General features: G+C 38.5%; 1 protein-coding gene across 1 annotated transcript; it reads right to left on the minus strand.

Annotated features, from left to right (window-relative positions):
- Positions 1 to 13,665: 13,665 nt before the first annotated feature.
- LOC110284289 (formyl peptide receptor-related sequence 4-like) lies at positions 13,666 to 14,640 on the minus strand. The gene is given in 1 exon segment (XM_021150009.1): positions 13,666 to 14,640. A coding segment is annotated over 1 exon segment (975 nt).
- Between the last annotated feature and the right edge of the window lie 5,749 nt (positions 14,641 to 20,389).

Raw genomic sequence — 20,389 nt, forward strand, 5'->3', positions numbered from 1 at the left:
TTTTTAATTTTATTTTTTTTCTAGGTATTTTCCTACTTGATCATGATGGATGATCATTTTTATGTGTCCTTGTATTCAGCTTGTGAGAATTTTATTGAGTATTTTTGCATTGATATTCATAAGGGAAATTGGTTTGAAGCTCTCTTTCTCTGTTGGATCTTTGTGTGGTTTAGGTATCAAAGTAATTGTGGATTCATAGAACGAATCTGATAGAGTACCTTCTGTTTCTATTTTGTTGAATAGTTTGAGGAATGTAAGTATTAGGTCTTCTTTCAAAGCCTGATAGCACTCTGCATTAAACCCATCTGGTCCTGGACATTTTTTGGTTGGGAGACTATTAAAGGCTGTTTCTATATCTTTAGGGGATATATACTGTTTAGATAATTAATCTGATCCTGATTTAACTCTGGTACCTAGTATCTGTCTAGAAAATTGCCCATTTCATCCAGGTTTTCCAGTTTGGTTGAGTATAGGCTTTTGTAGTAGGATCTATTGATTTTTTTTGGATTTCCTCAGATTCTGTTGTTATGTCTTTCTTTTCATTTCTGATTTTGTTAATTTGGGTACTGTTTCTATGCCCCCTGGTTAGTCTGGATAAGGGTTTTTCTATTTTGTTGATTTTCTCAAAGAACCGAGTTCTACTTTTGTTGATTCTTTTATAGTTTTTATTTTGTTTGTTTGTTTCTACTTAGTTAAATTCAGCCCTGAGTTTGATTATTATTCTTGTCTACTCCTCTTGGTTGTATTTACTTCTTTGTTTCTAGAGCTTTCAGATGTGTTTTCAAGCTGCTAGTGTATGCTCTATCCAGTTTCTTTTTGGAGGCACTCAGAGCTATGAGTTTTCCTATTACAACTATGTTCATTGTGTCCAATAAATTTGGGTATTGTGTAGTTTCATTTTCATTAAACTCTAAGAAGTCCTCAATTCCTTTCTTTATTTCTTCCATGACCATGTTACCATTAAGAAGAGTGTTGCTCAGCTTCCACGTGTATGTGGGCTTTATATTGCTTATGCCGTTATCAAAGACCAGCCCCAGTCCATGGTAATCTGATAGGATGCATGGGATTATTACAATCTTCTTGTATCTGTTGTAGCTATAATACAGAGTAATTGTGATAAAAACCACATGGTATTAGTCAGTGACAGGCAGGTAGATCAATGGAATAGAATTGAAGACCCAGAAATGAACCCACACACATATGGTCACTTGATATTGAACAAAGGGTCTAAAACCATCCAGTGGAAAAAAGGGAGGATTTTTAACAAATGGTGTTGGTTCAAGTGGAAACCAGCATGTTTATCTCCTTGTAAAAAGCTCAAATCCAAGTGGATTAAGGACCTCCACTTAAAACTAGATACACTGAAACTTATAGAAGAGAAAGTGGGGAAGATCCCTGAACACATACGCACACTGGAAAAATTCCTGAAGAGAACACCAATGGCTTATGCTATAAGATCAAGGATTAACAAATGGGACCACAAAAAATTGCAAAGCTTCTGTAAGGCAAAGGACACTTTTAATAGGAAAAAAAAAAACAATCACCAGATTGTCAGATTGTAAAAAGATCTTAACCAATCTTACATCTGATAGAGGGCTAATATCCAATACGTACAAAGAACTCAAGAAGTTAGACTCCAGAGAACGAAATAACCCTACTAAAATTGGGGTACAGAGCTAAACAAAGAATTCTCAACTGAGGAATATCAATTGGCTAAGAAGCATCTAAGGATATGTTCAGCATCCTTAGTCATCAGGAAAATACAAATCAAAAGGAACATGAGATTCCACCTCACACAAGTTAGAACGGCCAAGATAAAAAAAAAAAAATCAGGTGAGAGCAGATGCTGGCGAGGGTGTGCAGAAAGAGGAACACTCCTCCATTGCTGTTGGGAAATAAAGCTGGCACAACAACCTGTAAATCAATCTGGAGATTCTTCAGAAAATTGGACGTAGTACTATTGAGGACCCAACTACAGCACTCCCGGCCATATACCAAAAAGATGCTCCAGCATATAACAATAACACATGTTCCACTATGGTCAATGCAGCCTTATTTATAATAGTCAGGAGCTGGAAAGAACCCAGATGTCCCTCAACAGAGGAATGGATACAAAATTGTAGTACATTTACACAATGGGGGGTTACTCAGCTATTAAAAACAGTGAATTTATTAAATTCTTACACAAATGGATAGATCTGGAGGATATCATCCTGAGTGATGTAACACAGTCACAAAAGAACACACATGATATGCACTCACTGATAAGTGGATATTAGCCCAGCAGATCGGAATACCCAAGATACAATTCACAAAACAAATGAAACTCAAGAAGAAGGAAGTGTGCGTACTTTTGTCCTTCTTAGAATGAGGAACAAAATATCTATGGAAGGAGTTACAGAGACTAAAGGAATAACCATGCAGAGACTACCCCACCTGGGGATCCATTCCATAAACAACCAACAAAACCAGACACTATTGTGGATGCCAACAAGAGCTTGTTGAGAGAAGCCTGGTATAGCTGTCTCCTGAGATGCTCTAACAGTGCCTGACAAATACAGAAGTAGATGCTCACAGCCATCCATCGGATATAGCACATGGTCCCCAATAAAGGGGCTAGAGAAAGTACCCAAGGATCTGACGGTGTTTGGACCCCCCCCCCCCATAGGAGGAACAACAATATGAACTAACCAGTATCTCCAGATCTCCCTAGGACTAAACCACCAAACAAAGAAAACACCTGGTGGGACTCATGGTTCTAGGGGCATATGTAGCAGAGTATGGCCTAGTCGGTCATTAATGGGAGGAGAGTCCCTTTTTCCTGTGAAGGTTATATGCCCCAGTACAGGGGACTACCAGGGCCACGAAGCAGGAGTGGGTGGATTAGTGATGGGGGGGGGTGTTATTGGGTGGCTTTGGAGGGGAAACTAGGAAACAGAAAAAATTAAAGAAAAAGAACACACATGTTATGCACTCACTAATAAGTGGATATTAATTAGCCCAAAAGCTACAAATAACCAGGATACAGTTCACATAACACATGAAGCTCAAGAAGAAGGAACATCAAAGTGTGGGATCTTTGGTCCTTCTGATAAGGAGAACAAAATATGCACAGGAGCACATATGGAGATAAAGTGTTGAGTAGAGACTAAAGAGAAGGACACACAGAGACCTTTATACCTTGGGATTCATCACATATACAGTTACCAGACCCAGACATTATTGTAGATACCAAGAAGTGCATGATGAAATGAGCCTGATATGGCTGTCTCCTGAGGGGCCCTGCCAGACAGAGTATAACAAGTACAGATGATGATGTTTGCAGTCAACCACTAGACTGGGCATGGAGTCCCCAATAGAGGACTTAGAAAAGGACTGAAGGAGTTGAAGGGATTTGCAACCCCATAGGAAGAAAAATAGTATAAAATAAATAGACCCCCAGAACTACCAGGACTAAGTCATCAACAATGGACTACATGTGGCTCCAGCTGCATATGTTGCAGAGGATGGCCTTGTGATGCATCAAAGTGAGGTGAGGTCCTTGGTCCTATGAAGGCTCAATAGATGCCCCAGTGTAGGGGAATCAAGGATAGGGAAGTGGGAGTGAGTGAGTGGGTGGAGGATCATCCTCATATTAGCAGGAGGAGGGACTATGTGATAGTGTGTTTCTGGGAGGGAGGAAAATAGGGAAAGGGGATAACACTTGAAATGTAAATAAAGAAAATATCCAATAAAAATGTAATAACATAAAATAAAAAGACATAGGTTAACAGACAGGACATGTAAACAGGATCCAGCATTCTGCTGAATAAGAGGAAACACAGCACTGTGACAAAAACAAAATAAGACATGACCTCAAAGTGAAAGGCTGAGAAAAATTTTTCCAAGCAAATAGTCCCAGGAAACAAATTGAAGTAGACATTTTAATATCCAACAAAATAGACTTTCAACCAAAAGTTATAAAAAAAAAAAAAAAAAGATGGGAAAGTACACTACATAGTCATAAAAGGGAAAATCTACCAAAAGGAACTCTTGATTCTGAACATCTGTGCCTCAAATACCAGAGCCCCCATATTCATAAAAGAAACTTTACTAAAACTCAAAGCACACATTTAACCTCACACAATATTAGGAGATCTCAACACCCTACTCTCATCAGTGGACAGATCATGGACAGAAACTAAACAGAGACAGTGAAACTAAAAGAAGTTATGAACCAGATGGATTTAACAGGTATCTACAGAACATTTCACCCTAAAACAAAAGAATATACCTTTCTTTCATCACTTCATGGTATGTTCTAAAAAATTGACCATTGACTCAGACATAAAACCAACCTCAATAGATAAAAGAATATTGAATTAATCCCATGTATCCCATTGTATCGGACTACCACAGACTAAGGCTGATACACATGGAAGCTGAACAATGCTGTACTCAATGATAACTTGGGCAGGGAAGAAATAAAGAAAAAAATTAAAGACATTTTAGAATTCAATGAAAATGGAGGCACAACATATCCAACATTATAGGACACAATGAAAGCACTGCTAAAAGGAAAACTCATAGCTCTGAGTGCCTCCATAAAGAAACTGGAGAGATCATACACTAGCAACTTAACGGCTCATCTGTGAGCTCAAAAGCAAAAAGAAGGAAATAACCCAAGAGAAGTAGGTGGCAGGAAATAATCAAACTATGGCTAAATTCAACCAAGTAGAAACAAACAAACAAACAAAGACCTATACAAAGAATCAAAAAAGCTAGGAGCTAGTTCATGGATAAAATCAACATGATAGATAAATCATTAACCAGAATAACCAGAAAATACAGAGACATTCAAATTAACAAAATCAGGAAGGAAAGGGGAGAGAAAACAGAAGAAACTGAAGAAATTTAAAAAAAAAAAAACAACAACACATCATACTATAAAAGTCTGTACTCAAGAAAACTGGAAAACCTAGATGAAATGGATGATTTTCTAGACAGATACCAGGTATCAAAGTTAAATCAGGATCAAATAAATCATCTAAACAGCACCATAACCACCAAGGAAATAGAAGCAATCATTAGAATCCTCCCAACCAAAATTATCCAGGGTCAGATGGTTTAGTACAAAGTTCTATCAGAGATTCAAGGAGGATCTAAAATCACTACTTCTCAAAAAATACTACCTTTATTCCATAAAATTAAAACAGAAGAAACACTAACCAATCTGTTCTTTGAAGCCACAGTTACAATGATACCTAAGCCACAAGAATACCCAACAAAGAAAGATAATTACAGAAGAGTTTCCCTTATGAATATAGATGCAAAAATACTCAATAAAATTCTCACAAACTGAATTGAAAAACACTTCAAAATGATCATACACCACAATCAAGTAGGCTTCATTCCAGGAATGCAGGGATGGTTCAATATATGGAAAGCCATCAATGTAATCCACTACATAAACAAACTCAAATAAAAACCACATGATTATCTCATTTGATGCTGAAGAACAATTTGACAAAACACAAAACCCACTCATGTTAAAAGTAGTGGAGAGATCAGGAATTCAAAGTGCATAAATAATATAATAAAAGCAATACAAAGCAAACCAATATCCAACATCAAACTAAATGGAAACACAAAGCAATCCCATTAAAATCATGAACAAGGCAAGGCTGCACATTCTCTCTCGACTTATTCAATATAGTACTTAAAGTTCTAGCCAGAATTAAACAGCCAACAGAGATCAAAGGGATACAAATTTGGAGGGATGAATTCATGATATTCCTATTTGCAGATGATAGTGTAGATAAGCAACCCACAAAACTCTACCAGAGTGTTCCTACAGATGATAAACAACTTCAGCAAAGTAGCTGGATGAAAATTAACTCTAACAAATCAGTAGCCTTCCTCTACTCAAAGGATAAAAAGTCTCAGAAAGAAATTAGTGAAACAGCACCCTTCACAATAGTCACAAATAATATAAAATATCTTGGAGTGACTATAATCAAGCAAGTGAAAGATCCATATGACAAGAACTTCAAATCCCTGAAGACAGAAATCAAAGACCACAGAAGATGGAAAGATCTCCCATGCTCATGGATTGGCAGGATTAATATAATAAAAATGGCCATCTTATCAAAGGCAATCTACAGATTCAGTGCATTCCTCATCATAATTCAAACTCAATTCTTCATAGAGTTAGAAAGATCAGTTCTCAAAATTATTTCAAATAACAAAAACCTAGGATAGCAAAAACTTCTCTCAACAATAAAAGAACTTCTAGGAAATCACCATCCCTATCCTCAAGATTTCCTAGAGAGCAATATTGATAAAAATTGCATAGTATTGGTTCAGAGACAGGCAAGTAGATCAATGAAATAGAATTGAAGACCCAGAAATGAACCCACACATCTATAGTTACTTGATCTTTGACAAAGAAGCTAAAACCATTCAGTGGAAAGAAGATAGCATTTTTAACAAATGGTGCTGGTTCAACTGGCTGTCTGAATGTAGAAGAATGCAAATTGACCCATTCTTATCTCCTTGTACAAAGCTTATGTCCAAGTGGATCAAGGAGCATTTTGTTGGGGTATATGCCCAGAATACACCTAAATATATTTCATTGAAGCTGTAGATTGCCTTTGATAAGATGGCCATTTTTACTATATTAATCCTGTCAATGAGCATGGGAGATCTTTCCATCTTCTGTGGTCTTTGATTTCTGTCTTCAGGGATTTGAAGTTCTTGTCATACGGACTTTCACTTTCTTGGTTATAGTCACACCAAGATATTTTATATTGTAAAACCAGATACACTTAACCTATTGGACAAAAAGTTGGGAAGAGCCTCAAATATTTGGGCACAGGGGGAAACTTGTGAGCAGAATACAAATGTCTTCTATTTTAAGATCAACAATAGACAAATGGGACCTTTGAAAGCTTCTATAAACAAAGGACACTGTCAATAGTACAAAACAGCAACCCACTGATTGGGAAAAGATATTTACCAACCCTAAATCTGATAGAGGGTTAATATCCAAAATATACAAAGAACTCAAGAAGGTAGACCCTATAGAAACAAATAACCATTTTAAAAAGCAGAGTACAAAGCTAAATAGAGAATTCTCAACCAAGGAATCTCGAATTGCTGAGAAGTACTTAAAGAAGTGTTCAACATCCAAGGTCATCAGGGAAGTGCAAATCAAAATGACCCTGACATTTTACCCTACACTGATCAGAATGGCTAAGATCAAAAACTCAGGTGACAGCAAAGGCTGCCAAAGATGTGGGAAAAGAACAATACTCCTCTATTGCTGGTTGGACTGCAAGCTGGTACAACTACTTTGGAAGTCAGTGTGGCAGTTTCTGAAAAAATTGGAAATAGTTCTACCTGGGGACCCAGAAATACCACTCCTGGGCATATACCCAAAAAATGTTCCAACATATAACAAGGACTCATGCTCCCCTATGTTCATAGCAGCCATATTTATAATAGTCAGAAGCTGAAAACAACCCAGATGTCCCTCAGCAGAGGAATGGATACAGAATATGTGGTGAAGTTACAAAATGGAATACTACTTAGTTATTAAAAACAATGAGTTCATGAAATTTGCAGAGAAATGGATAGAACTAGAAAATATCATCCTGAGTAAGGTAACTCAGCCACAAAAGAACACACATGGTATGCATTCACTGATAATTGGATATTAGGCAAAAAGCTCAGAATATCACAGACCATACAACTTACAGACCATATGAAGCTCAAGGAGAAGAGATATCAAAATGTGGATGCTTCAGTCCTACTTAGGGGAAGAAAATAATCACAGGAGGTGGAAGGAGAGAGGGACTTAGGAAAGAAAGAGAAGAGGAAAGAAAAAGAAGAATCAGCTGTGAGAGGAGACAAGGATGATGTAGAGGGTCAGAAAAATGAACAGAGGTGTGTAGCAATGGAGGATGGAGAACTGGGAGTAGCCACAAAAAGTCTCAGATTCCAGGAAGGCAAGAGGCTCCCAGGACCAAACAGGGATTATATTAGCTGAAATACCCAACAAAGGGAGAGGAAACCTGTACACACCATATTTAGAGGTGAGGCAAGGCCTCTGGTTGTGGTATGGGTCCATCCACCCATCTCAAAATTTTAACCTAACATTGCTCCTGTCTAAAGGAAATACAGGGACTAAGAGTGGAACAGAGACAGAAGGAAATGCCACCCGGAGACTGTGCCACCCGGGGACCCATCCCATATGCAGTCACCAAATCCACTCACTATTCCTGATACCAAGAAGTACTTGATGACAGGAGTCTAATATGTCTGTCTCCTGAGAGGCTCTGTCAAAACCTGGCCAATACAGATGTGGATGTTTGCAGTTAACCATCGGACTGAGCGTGAGGACCCCATTGGAGAAATTAGGAGAAGGACTGAAGGAGTTGAAGGAGTTTGCAACTCCATAGGAATAAGAATATTAACCAACCACATGCCCCAAAACTCCCAGGGACAAAATCACCAACCAAAGAATACACATGCAGGGACCAATGGCTCCAGCTTCATATGTAGCAGAGGATGGCCTTATCTGGAATCAATTTGAGGGGAGGCCCTTGTTCCTGTGAATACTCAATTTCCCAGGGTAGGTTAATGCTATGGTGGTGAGGTGGGAGTGGGTGTGTGGGTGGGGGGAGCACCCTTATAGAAGAAAGGATGAGGGGTATGGAATAGGGTGTCTTCTGAGGGGAAAGCTGGAAGGGGTATAAAATCTGAAGTGTAAATTATTATAATAACTAATAAAAACAGAAAATAAGAATAGTGTCTAGGCTATTTATTAATATTCTTCCCTTCCCAAACATCCAGAGCTGGGCCCTGACAGTACAAATCACTTTCAGTATACTCATGTTCTATTTTCCTATTAATATAGCACCATAAGCCCAGTTCAAACATTCAAACAATTTTCAAGCCCAAATTCCCAAAGTTTTCTATGTTCCTCACACATCAGTATGCCAATCATTACTACCAACTTCATTTTAGTCAAAGTTATGTCATTGCAAAGTGACTCTATAACATGAAAACTTATAAAAACTGGCATCTAATAGTTGGCTTGTATCTTAGTCAGAGTTTATATTCCTGCACAAACATCATGACCAAGAAGCAAGTTGAGGAGGAAAGGGTTTATTTAGCTTAAACTTCCACTGTTCATCACCAAGGAAATCAGGACTGGAACTCAAGCAGGTCAGAAAGCAGGAGCTGATGCAGAGACCATGGAGGGATGCTCTTTACTGGCTTCCTTCCACTGGCTTGCTCAGCCTGCTCGCTTATAGAACCCAAGACTACCAGCCCAGAGATGGTCCCACCCACAAGGGGCCTTTCCCCCTTTATCACTAATTGATAAAACACCTTACAGTTGGATCTCATGGAGGCATTTCCTCAACCGAAGCTCCTTTCTCTCTGATAACTCCAGCTGTGTCAAGTTGACACAAAACTCGTCAGTACAGCTTGGTTACAGCTTCAGAGGCTTTTTCCATTATCATCATAGTGAGGAACATTTCAGCACTCATGTTAGTGCTGGAGCAGTAGCTCAAAAGTTGCATCTTGATCCTCTGGCATAGAAAGAAAAACTGGGCAAGACTACTCCAAATGATACATATCCTGGAAATCACACAATTAGTCCAACAAGACCTCACTTGTAATAGACCTATTCCTTTCAAATAATTCCACACCTGGTCAATAGGAATTCAAACACAAGAACCTGTGAGGGCTTTTTCATTCAAATTATTTCAGAGGTTATAGTCCATCATTTGGGGAAGCCAAGGCAAGAGCTGAAGATGGACTATTACATAATTGTTTGCTTCTGTTGCCTTGCTTCCTATATTACTTAGACAGCCACGGTCCATTGTCCAGACATACCAATCCTAATGGGCTAGCCCATAGTTCATCAATTAGGAATCAAGAAAATGCCCCTATAGATATTCTAATAGGCCACACTGATTGAATTTATTCCTTTGTAGAGAATTATTCTAAGATGCCTAATTTTGCGTCAAGTTGAGAGAAACTATAAAACCGTGGAGCTACACTCAATAGTTTCCATATCTCAACCTAAGAAATATACATTGTTAAGACAGCCCAAAACACCAATTGCTCATCGGTGAGCTTTAATCAGCTGAATGAGGTCATAACACAGATGTAAACACGATGATTTATCCTTCCAGCACACAGGTAGCTTGTGCGGGTATCTATGTCTTCTTTTGCCACTTTCATACTCAAGACACAAAATGGGCATTTTGTAACTTTTCTTTCTATTTCCTGGTCTCTAAAACTCTTTCACTCCATATTATTCAACATTTTCTGAGACATAAAAGATGTGGTATTGATGCCTTCTTTCAGACTGAGCCATTAACAGTCACTTATGCTCACTCCTATGAGCAGACTTCTGCCTCTAAGTAGGGCTATTCACTGCAAAGGAAGGATTTTATAAATAATCTTGAGAATGTCTTTTATTTTTGCATAGATATCTAGAAGACAGATGAGTGTTCTTTCAGTTCAGCTAAACAAAAGTTCTAAGTTCTGCAATAGGTTCTATTAACTCCCAACTCATACATTTTGGCTGAGTTTATAGGAACACACATGCATTCCCTCCCAAGAAGTTGTCCTACTATTTAATCAGAGAGAGTATTTTTATGTAAAAAGCAGTCCTTGTACTACAGTACAAGTTGGTTCATATTGCCTAGATTTTTGTAATAACAATTCTAGTTCTCATATCTGAGTAAGCTGATTGATGCTTTTCTTTGATGTAAAATCTCAGTAGCATTCATGGTCTATATAAAAGTTAGCCAGGAACTTGGGAATTTTCAGCTCAAGTCCAAATAGAAGTTTCTGTATCTTGATGCAAAGATTTATGGTTGTTTTCAACCATTGGGAGTTATTATACTACACAAGAGTAACAACAGTAGCCGGGACTGCTTTCAGGAACTCTGAGAACTACCCAAACAACAATTAATCACCCATTATCATGGGTTTTTTTTTGTTTGTTTGTTTAGTTACACTTGACTGTAAGAACAGACTATTCAGAAATATTCTTTAAAAAATATTTCATCTGCATTATAGGATAAATATATGAATGCCTTTTTCATGTAGTCTTCATTAGGTTTAACTCTCTTCACTACATTTCTGCCTTATGCCCTTAGTTTTCCTGTTCTCTCATGTTTGCTATTTTCTACTATCCCCACAGAGTAAACAGAAAACAATATAAATAATGCATTATAGGACTAAGATACCATGTAATCTTATATAATCCATAATGGACACCCTGCATAATGATTGATGCCACCCATAGTAAGGAAGTTTTTCCACCTCAATTGAAGTAATCATGACATAAGCACATATGAAACAAATAAATCTAAAAACTTTGATCTTGAGACTTTTATCCCAGATTATTTTAGATAGTGCCTAGTTGAAAATCAAAGCTAGGCATTAAGTAATCTTTCCCTTGTCTTACAACTCCACTGTTCCTTTTATGTTTCTAAGATCAATTTGATATTTTAAATGTACTTTCATATCTCATACACAATTGCAAACATGTACACACACAAAAATACAATTTTTTCTGAACCCATATAAAATCCAGGGATCCACATATAAGAATTTAAGTGCAGTGTGTGCCACACCAGGGGATCCATCCCATAATCAGCCTCCAAAGGCAGACACCATTGCATTCACCAGCAAGATTCTGCTGAAAGGACCCTGATATAGCTCTCTCTTCTGAGGCTATGCCGGTGCCTGGCAAACACAGAAGTGGATGCTCACTGTCAGCTATTGGATGGTTCACAGGGACCCCAATGGAGAAGCTAGAGAAAATACACAAGGAGCTAAAGGGGTCTGCAACCCTATAGGTGGAACAACAATATGAACTAACCAGTACCCTCAGAGCTTGTGTCTCTACCTGCATATGTAGCAGAAGATGGCCTAGCCAGCCATCATTGGGAAGAGAGACCCCCTGGTCTTGCAAACTTCATATGCCCCAGTACAGGGGAACACCAGGGCCAAGAAGTGGGAGTAGGTGGGTAGGGGAGCAGGGGGTGGGAGAAAGAGTATGGGGGACTTTCGGGATAGCATTTGAAATGTAAATGAAGAAAATACCTAATAAATAGTTGGGGGGGGGGAAGTGCAGTTATTTAATTTTGCACAGGAGTTTTGACTTATACAGATTTAAGGAAAAGGTTGTCTTGTGGGTGTAAAAAAAAAAAAAAAAGAATTTAGATGCAGTGTGTTGCTTGAGATAGCCAGTCAGTCAACACAGAAACTACAACTAGGGGAGTGAGGATGATTATAGGAAGGAAAGAAGGAAGGAAAGAAAGAAAGAAAGAAAGAAAGAAAGAAAGAAAGAAAGAAAGAAAGAAAGAAAGAAAGAAAGAAAGAAAGAAAGAAAGAAAAGAGAGAGACAGAGAGACAGAGAGAGAGAGACAGAGAGAGACAGAGAGACAGAGAGACAGAGAGACAGAGAGGAAGGAAGGAAGGAAGGAAGGAAGGAAGGAAGGAAGGAAGGAAGGAAGGAAGGAAGGAAGGAAGGAGATGCAAGGCACAGATACAAGAGATAGTCAATACCATGCCAGCAAGGAGTGTTATTTCTCAGGGCCTTTCAAAGGTAAGCAACATAAAGCACAACTAGTTCCAGGAATTTAAACAATGATTACAAATGCCTATGTGACAAGTGTATGGTACACATTATCTATGTTTGACTAAGGCCATTTCCTTCAGGCTCAGAGAGTCTCTCAAGGACATATGTGTAAGTCACAGATTTTGGCAGGATATAACATACATCTTAATTACAAACAAAGATGTTGGTAGACTCATTCATGATTAATCAAAGCTAACTCCCCACAGCATTACATAATCTTCCCCTTGTCTTGCAATTCTCCTGATCCTTTTATGTTTCTAGGATCAATTTGAGGTTTTAAATGTACTTTCATATCACTTACACAATTGCACAAATGTACATACAAAAATTACAATTTTTCTAAATCCATATCAAATATAAGGATCTACAAATAAATAAAATGTAATGTATTTCCTTTTGATTATTGTTTTTCAAACTATGTTTATCAATAATTTTTCCCATTTTCTAGCAATGATGTAATATTTTTCTTCTTTATGGTTGAACTTTTCGTTGATCTGAGCCTTGGTCTCATGTGGCCCAGTTTGGTTTAGTTCTCAAACTCTCTTTGTAACCTGGATTTGATATGATCCTTCTTTATGTGTATCAGAACTTCTAATATTACAAGCATGCACTACATTGCCATCAAATATTTATTTACAACATAGTATTTTAGGATTAATATATACTAGATTTTATAATTCTTTCAAATACACCTATGTTTTGTCCCTTGTACTGTTTTGCTACATTAGTCTTAGTCAGTCTACAGGCTAAGTTGAAAAATTCTCAAAATGAATGTGATAGGAATGTTATCTTTTACTTCTGTCTTCCAAATCAGAAATCAGAGAAGAATTTCTTATAGATTAAAACTCAGAAATTTCATGCAAGATAGGATAAGACAGAAATTAAGACTAGGGTAGGAAAAAAAAACATTCCCATGGCCTTACTCCTGCCATTTTCTATAGCTCAGAGTCTGCAGTACATGAAGACAAGTTGCTGTCTGTGTCACTGCTCAGGAATGAATTTTCCATCAAGGATTAGTCTTCCCTCAGGGCCCTCTCTAGACTGGCAGACAGAGAATAGATTAGTCTGTCTTTGAATTCCTGACCCAGGAATACATAGAGTATTGGGTTGAGGCAGCTGTTGAAGGAAGCCAAGGTATTTGCTGGGTTAACCAACATATGAATAATGCTCAGTGTCTCATTGTTAAAGATGTTGCCTAAAAGCATAATTAATTGAAAAGGGAACCAACAGACAAAGAAGGAAACTGCTACAGCAGTGAGGACACGTAAAGGACGAGTGGAATTCACAAAGCCTCTTCTGCAGATCTTGGCAGCCATGAGTCCATAGCATATAGCAATGAAAGACATGGGCATGCTGAATCCAATAATGAAATTGATGATTCCTGAAGCTGTGGCAGCAATAACAGACATAACAGACACCTTTAACTGCTCTTCAGAGGTTGCAACCCAGGATTCAAATTTAGATATATAGTACACATCCCCTCTTGCATCTCTCACTGTAGTCAAGAAGAGAAAATGTGGCAAGGTAAGCAGCAGAGCAAATATCCAAGTACCAACAACCACTTTTCTGGCCAGACTCACAGTTCGGTGATTCTGAGACCATACTGGGCACAGGACTCAAATGTCCATGGCAATAAGAGTGATTAGGAAGATACTTACAAAAAGGTTTATGTTTGCAATTATGTGAACCAATTTGCAAAGAAACCAACCAAAAGGCCATTTTCCTCTCATGACCATTGAGATGATGTGAAGTAGTAGAGTAGCCATGAAAGAGAAATTACTCAAAGCCAAGTTCAGATAAGAGACAGTGGTCACAGTGTGTGCCATCTGGAACCCAGCCACCCAAATCACAAGCCCATTACTTAGAACACCGAGGACAAAGGTTATAGAGAGAACCACTAATGAGAGGATCCATAGAACTCTTGAGGTGGTAGACTCATAAAACACAACTTCTGATCCACTCAGAGGCATTGAAATGTTGACTTCCATCTTGTCAGCACCTAAAAATTTTCAACAATAACTATTTTTCAGATGTGTCTCCATCTTGTCCCGCCTTAACTCAGATCCCACATCACCTTCTATAAAAAATACCTATTCTAGGGGTAATAGAGTAAATGTGGTTTTCTGTTAAATATCCCTATGGAAATCTTAATTCTATGCATAAATAAAGAGGGTGATTACTTCTAAGACTGATTAAGAAGGGATCCTAAGCTCCAATATCCTTACTCTGATATTGACCTGAGAGTGTACTGGATGTAGAATGTGTGGAGGCATGAGTTTACCATGAGGAGGAGAACACTGGGCCAATAATATTGTCCATTTGTCACAGAATTTCTTTAGTTCTTTGTTCTCAATGGAAAGAATTCAGCAGAATGATGAAGATAGTTTAAGTTGAAGTTTATTTTAAGACAAAACATTCGAGTAAGTAGAAAAAATATTGGACTATATTTACAAAAAAATTGATATCTTTTTCTATTATAGCTTCTATTGTGGCATTCTTCTTTGTTGTTAGTTCCATTTTCTGTTAATCATTCTCCTAAGCATATGCTGTCACAAGAAGACACTGCTCAGTGAAGACCATAAAATCCTTATAATTTTGTTACCTTCATATTTTAAGCTTCAATGATTTTTTATTAAGATTATGTAGGGCATAACACATTACAATGATTTTAGTTCCAGGTCTTTTGTTATTGTTGTTGTTGTTGTTTTCCTTCTTCCCTTGTTGTGTCCTAGCACTGCTGCAGACTATTGGGGAAGGATGGAGTGGAGCCACTTTTCATGGCCTGCATGTTCCCTTAGATTGTCTAGACCCTGGGAAGAAATAATAAGGTGCAGTCTGGAATGGGTGGGGCAAAAAAATCCAAGTTCTGCAGTGAATGCAAAGAGGAAGATGTCTCCTTGGAAGATTTCAGAGTTAGAGCTCATTTCAAAACAGGTCTATTAGAGTGTAGTCAATGAAACATCTTGTACACTCGATTCTTGGCAAATAAGAACTATATAAACATTGGAGCTTGGATCCGGGACTCCCTCGAACCTAGGAACTTAGTCTGCACAGGTGAGAGTGTGCACCACAGAGGCAGACAGCTTCTGGGAGAGGCAGGAGCCACAGAGCCGCTGAGGCAGCACCCTTTTGGGGCCAAAGACATCCAGCACCCTCCCAGCCAGAGGACAGTGGCCCACCCTGCACGAGAGCCCTCTGCCTCAAGAGCAGAGAGCGCCATCTTGGATCCGGGACTCCACCGAACGTAGGAACTTAGTCTGCACAGGTGAGAATGTGCACCACAGAGGCAGACAGCTTCTGGGACAGGCGGGAGCCACAGAGCCGCTGAGGCAGCACCCTTTTGGGGCTGCAGACATCCGGCACCCTCCCAGCCAGAGGACAGTGGCCCACCCTGCACGGGAGCCCTCTGCCTCAAGAGCAGGGAGCACCATCTTGGATCCGGGACTCCACCGAACTTAGGAACTTAGTCTGCACAGGTGAGAGTGTGCACCACAGAAGCTGACAGCTTCTGTGACCTGCCAAAGCAACACAGCATCTGGGTAAGGTCCTGTTTTGGGCCTTCTTCTTTGACCAGGAGGAGGTCCAAACACCAGATATCTGTGCACCTTGCCTGTAAGAGGAGAACTGGTCAGCAGTGGGTGCTCTAACCACTGAAACTCAGAGGAGAGAGCCTGTCTCCCAGGTCTGCTGATAGACAGGAATCAGAATCACCAGAAGAACAATCTCTAAACAGAGACAATAAGGACTCCAGAGATTACCAGATGGCAAAAGGTAAACGTAAGAATCTTACTAACAGAAACCAAGACCACTCACCATCATCAGAACCCAGCACTCCCACTTCGCCCAGTCCAGGGCAACCCCAACACACCTGAAAAGCTAGACCTGGATTTAAAAGTATATCTCATGATGATGGTAGAGGACATCAAGAAGGACTTTAATAACTCACTTAAAGAAATACAGGAGAACATTGCTAAAGAGTTACAAGTCCTTAAAGAAAAACAGGATAACACAATCAAACAGGTAGAAGTCCTTAAAGAAAAACAGGAAAACACATCCAAACAGATGATGGAAATGAACAAAACCATACTAGACCTAAAAAAGGAAGTAGACACAATAAAGAAAACCCAAAATGAGGCAACACTGGAGATAGAAACCATAGGAAAGAAATCTGGAACCATAGATGCGAGCATCAGCAAAAGAATACAAGAGATGGAAGAGAGAATCTCAGGTGCAGAAGATTCCATAGAGAACATCGGCACAACAATCAAGGAAAATGGAAAATGCAAAAAGATCCTAACTCAAAACATCCAGGAAATCCAGGACACAATGAGAAGACCAAACCTACGGATAATAGGAGTGGATGAGAATGAAGATTTTCAACTCAAAGGACCAGCAAACATCTTCAACAAAATTATAGATGAAAACTTCCCAAATCTAAAGAAAGAGATGCCCATGAACATACAAGAAGCCTACAGAACTCCAAATAGACTGGACCAGAAAAGAAATACCTCCCGACACATAATAGTCAGAACAACAAATGCACTAAATAAAGATAGAATACTAAAAGCAGTAAGAGAAAAAGGCCAAGTAACATATAAAGGCAAGCCTATCAGAATTACACCAGATTTTTCACCAGAGACTATGAAAGCCAGAAGATCCTGGAAAGATGTTATACAGACACTAAAAGAATACAAATTCCAGCCCAGGCTACTATACACAGCCAAACTCTCAATTAACATAGATGGAGAAAGCAAAGTATTCCATGACAAAACCAAATTCACACATTATCTCTCCATGAATCCAGCCCTTCAAAGGATAATAACAGAAAAAAACCAAAACAAGGACGGGAACCACACTCTAGAAAAAACAAGAAGATAATCCCTCAACAAACCTAAAAGAAGACCACCACAAGATCAGAATGCCAACTTTAACAACAAAAATAACAGGAAGCAACAATTACTTTTCCTTAATATCTCTTAATATCAATGGACTCAACTCCCCAATAAAAAGAAATAGACTAACAAACTGGCTACACAAACAAGACCCAACATTTTGCTGCTTACAGGAAACTCATCTCAGAGAAAAAGATAGACACTACCTCAGAATGAAAGGCTGGAAAACAATTTTCCAAGCAAATGGTATGAAGAAACAAGCTGGAGTAGCCATTCTAATATCTGATAAAATTGACTTCCAATGCAAAGTCATCAAAAAAGACAGGGAGGGGCACTTCATACTCATCAAAGGTAAAATCCTCCAAGAGGAACTATCAATTCTGAATATCTATGCTACAAATACAAAGGCAGCCACATTCATTAAAGAAGCTTTAATAAATCTCAAAGCACACATTGCACCTCATACAATAATAGTGGGAGACTTCAACACACCACTTTCACCAATGGACAGAACATGGAAACAGAAACTAAACAGGGACACAGTGAAACTAACAGAAGTTATGAATCAAAATGGATCTGGCAGATATTTACAGAACATTCTAAACTAAAACAAAAGGATATACCTTCTTCTCAGCACCTCATGGTACCTTCTCCAAAATTGACCACATAATTGGTCACAAAACAGGCCTCAACAGATACAAAAATATTGAAATTGTCCTATGCATCCTATCAGATCACCATGGACTAAGGCTGATCTTCAATAACAAAATAAATAATAGAAATCCAACATTCACGTGGAAACTGAACAACACTCTTCTCAATGATACCTTGGTCAAGGAAGGAATAAAGAAAGAATTTAAGGACTTTTTAGAGTTCAATGAAAATGAAGCCACAACATACCCAAACGTATGGGATGCAATGAAAGCATTTCTAAGAGGAAAACTCATAGCTCTGAGTGCCTCCAAAAAGAAACTAGAGAGAGCACACATTAGCAGCTTGACAACACACCTAAAAGCACTAGAACAAAAGGAAGCAAATTCACCCAATAGGAGTAGATGGCAGGAAATAATCAAACTCAGGGGCGAAATCAACCAAGTGGAAACAAGAAGAACTATTCAAAGAATCAACCAATCAAGGAGCTGGTTCTTTGAGAAAATCAACAATATAGATAAGCCCTTAGCCAGACTCACTAAAGGGCACAGGGAAAGCATTCTAATTAACAAAATCAGAAATGAAAAAGGAGACATAACAACAGATCCTGAAGACATACAAAAACCATCTGATCCTTCTACAAAAAGCTATACTCAACAAAACTGGAGAACCTGGATGAAATGGAGAAGTTTCTAGACAGACACCAGGTACCAAAGTTGAATCAAGATCAGGTTAATGATCTAAACTTCCCTATATCCCCCAAAGAAATAGAAGCAGTCATTAATAGTTTCCCAACCAAAAAAAGCCCAAGACCAGATGGGTTTAGTGCAGAGTTCTATCAGACCTTCAAAGAAGATCTAATCCCAGTTCTTCACAAACTATTCCACAAAATAGAATCAGAAGGTACTCTACCCAACTCATTCTATGAAGCCACAATTACTCTGATACCTAAACCACAAAAAGACCCAACAAAGATAGAAAACTTCAGACCAATATCCCTTATGAATATTGATGCAAAAATCCTCAATAAAGTTCTTGCTAACCGAATCCAAGAACACATCAAAACAATCATCCACCCTGACCAAGTAGGTTTCATCCCAGGGATGCAGGGATGGTTCAGTATATGGAAATCCATCAATGTAATCCAGTATATAAACAAACTCAAAGACAAAAACCACATGATCATCTCGTTAGATGCGGAAAAAGCATTTGACAAGATCCAACACCCATTCATGATAAAAGTCTTGGAAAGATCAGGAATTCAAGGCCCATACCTAAACATGATAAAAACAATCTACAGCAAACCAGTAGCCAACATCAAAGTAAATGGTGAGAAGCTTGAAGCAATCCCTCTAAAATTGGGGACTAGACAAGGCTGTCCACATTCTCCATACCTATTCAACATCGTACTTGAAGTCCTAGCCAGAGCAATTCGACAACAAAAGGAGATCAAAGGGATACAAATTGGAAAAGATGAAGTCAAAATATCACTTTTTGCAGATGATATGGTAGTATGTATAAGTGACCCTAAAAATTCCACCAGAGAACTCCTAAACCTGATAAACAGCTTCGGTGAAGTAGCTGGATATAAAATTAACTCAAACAAATCAATGGCCTTTCTCTACACAAACAACAAACAGGCTGAGAAAGAAATCAGGGAAACAAAACCCTTCTCAATAGCCACAAATAATATAAAATATCTTGGCGTGACTCTAACTAAGGAAGTGAAAGATCTGTATAATAAAAACTTCAAGTCTCTGAAGAAAGAAATTATAGAAGATCTCAGAAGATGGAAAGATTTCCCATGCTCATGGATTGGCAGGATCAACATTGTAAAAATGGCTATCTTGCCAAAAGCAATCTACAGATTCAATGCAATCCCCATCAAAATTCCAACTCAATTCTTCAATGAATTAGAAAGTGCAATCTACAAATTCATCTGGAATAACAAAAAACCTAGGATAGCAAAAACTCTTCTCAAGGATAAAAGAACCTCTGGTGGATTCACCATGCCGGACCTAAAGCTTTACTTCAGAGCAATTGTGATAAAAACTGTGTGGTTCTGGTATAGTGACAGACAAGTAGACCAATGGAACAAAATTGAATACCCAGAGATGAACCCACACACCTACGGTCACTTGATCTTCGACAAGGGAGCTAAAACCATCCAGTGGAAGAAAGACAGCATTTTCAA

Source organism: Mus caroli, unplaced genomic scaffold (genome assembly GCF_978045245.1).
Source record: "Mus caroli unplaced genomic scaffold, Mus_caroli_1 scaffold_18, whole genome shotgun sequence".
Classification (NCBI taxonomy): domain Eukaryota; kingdom Metazoa; phylum Chordata; class Mammalia; order Rodentia; family Muridae; genus Mus; species Mus caroli.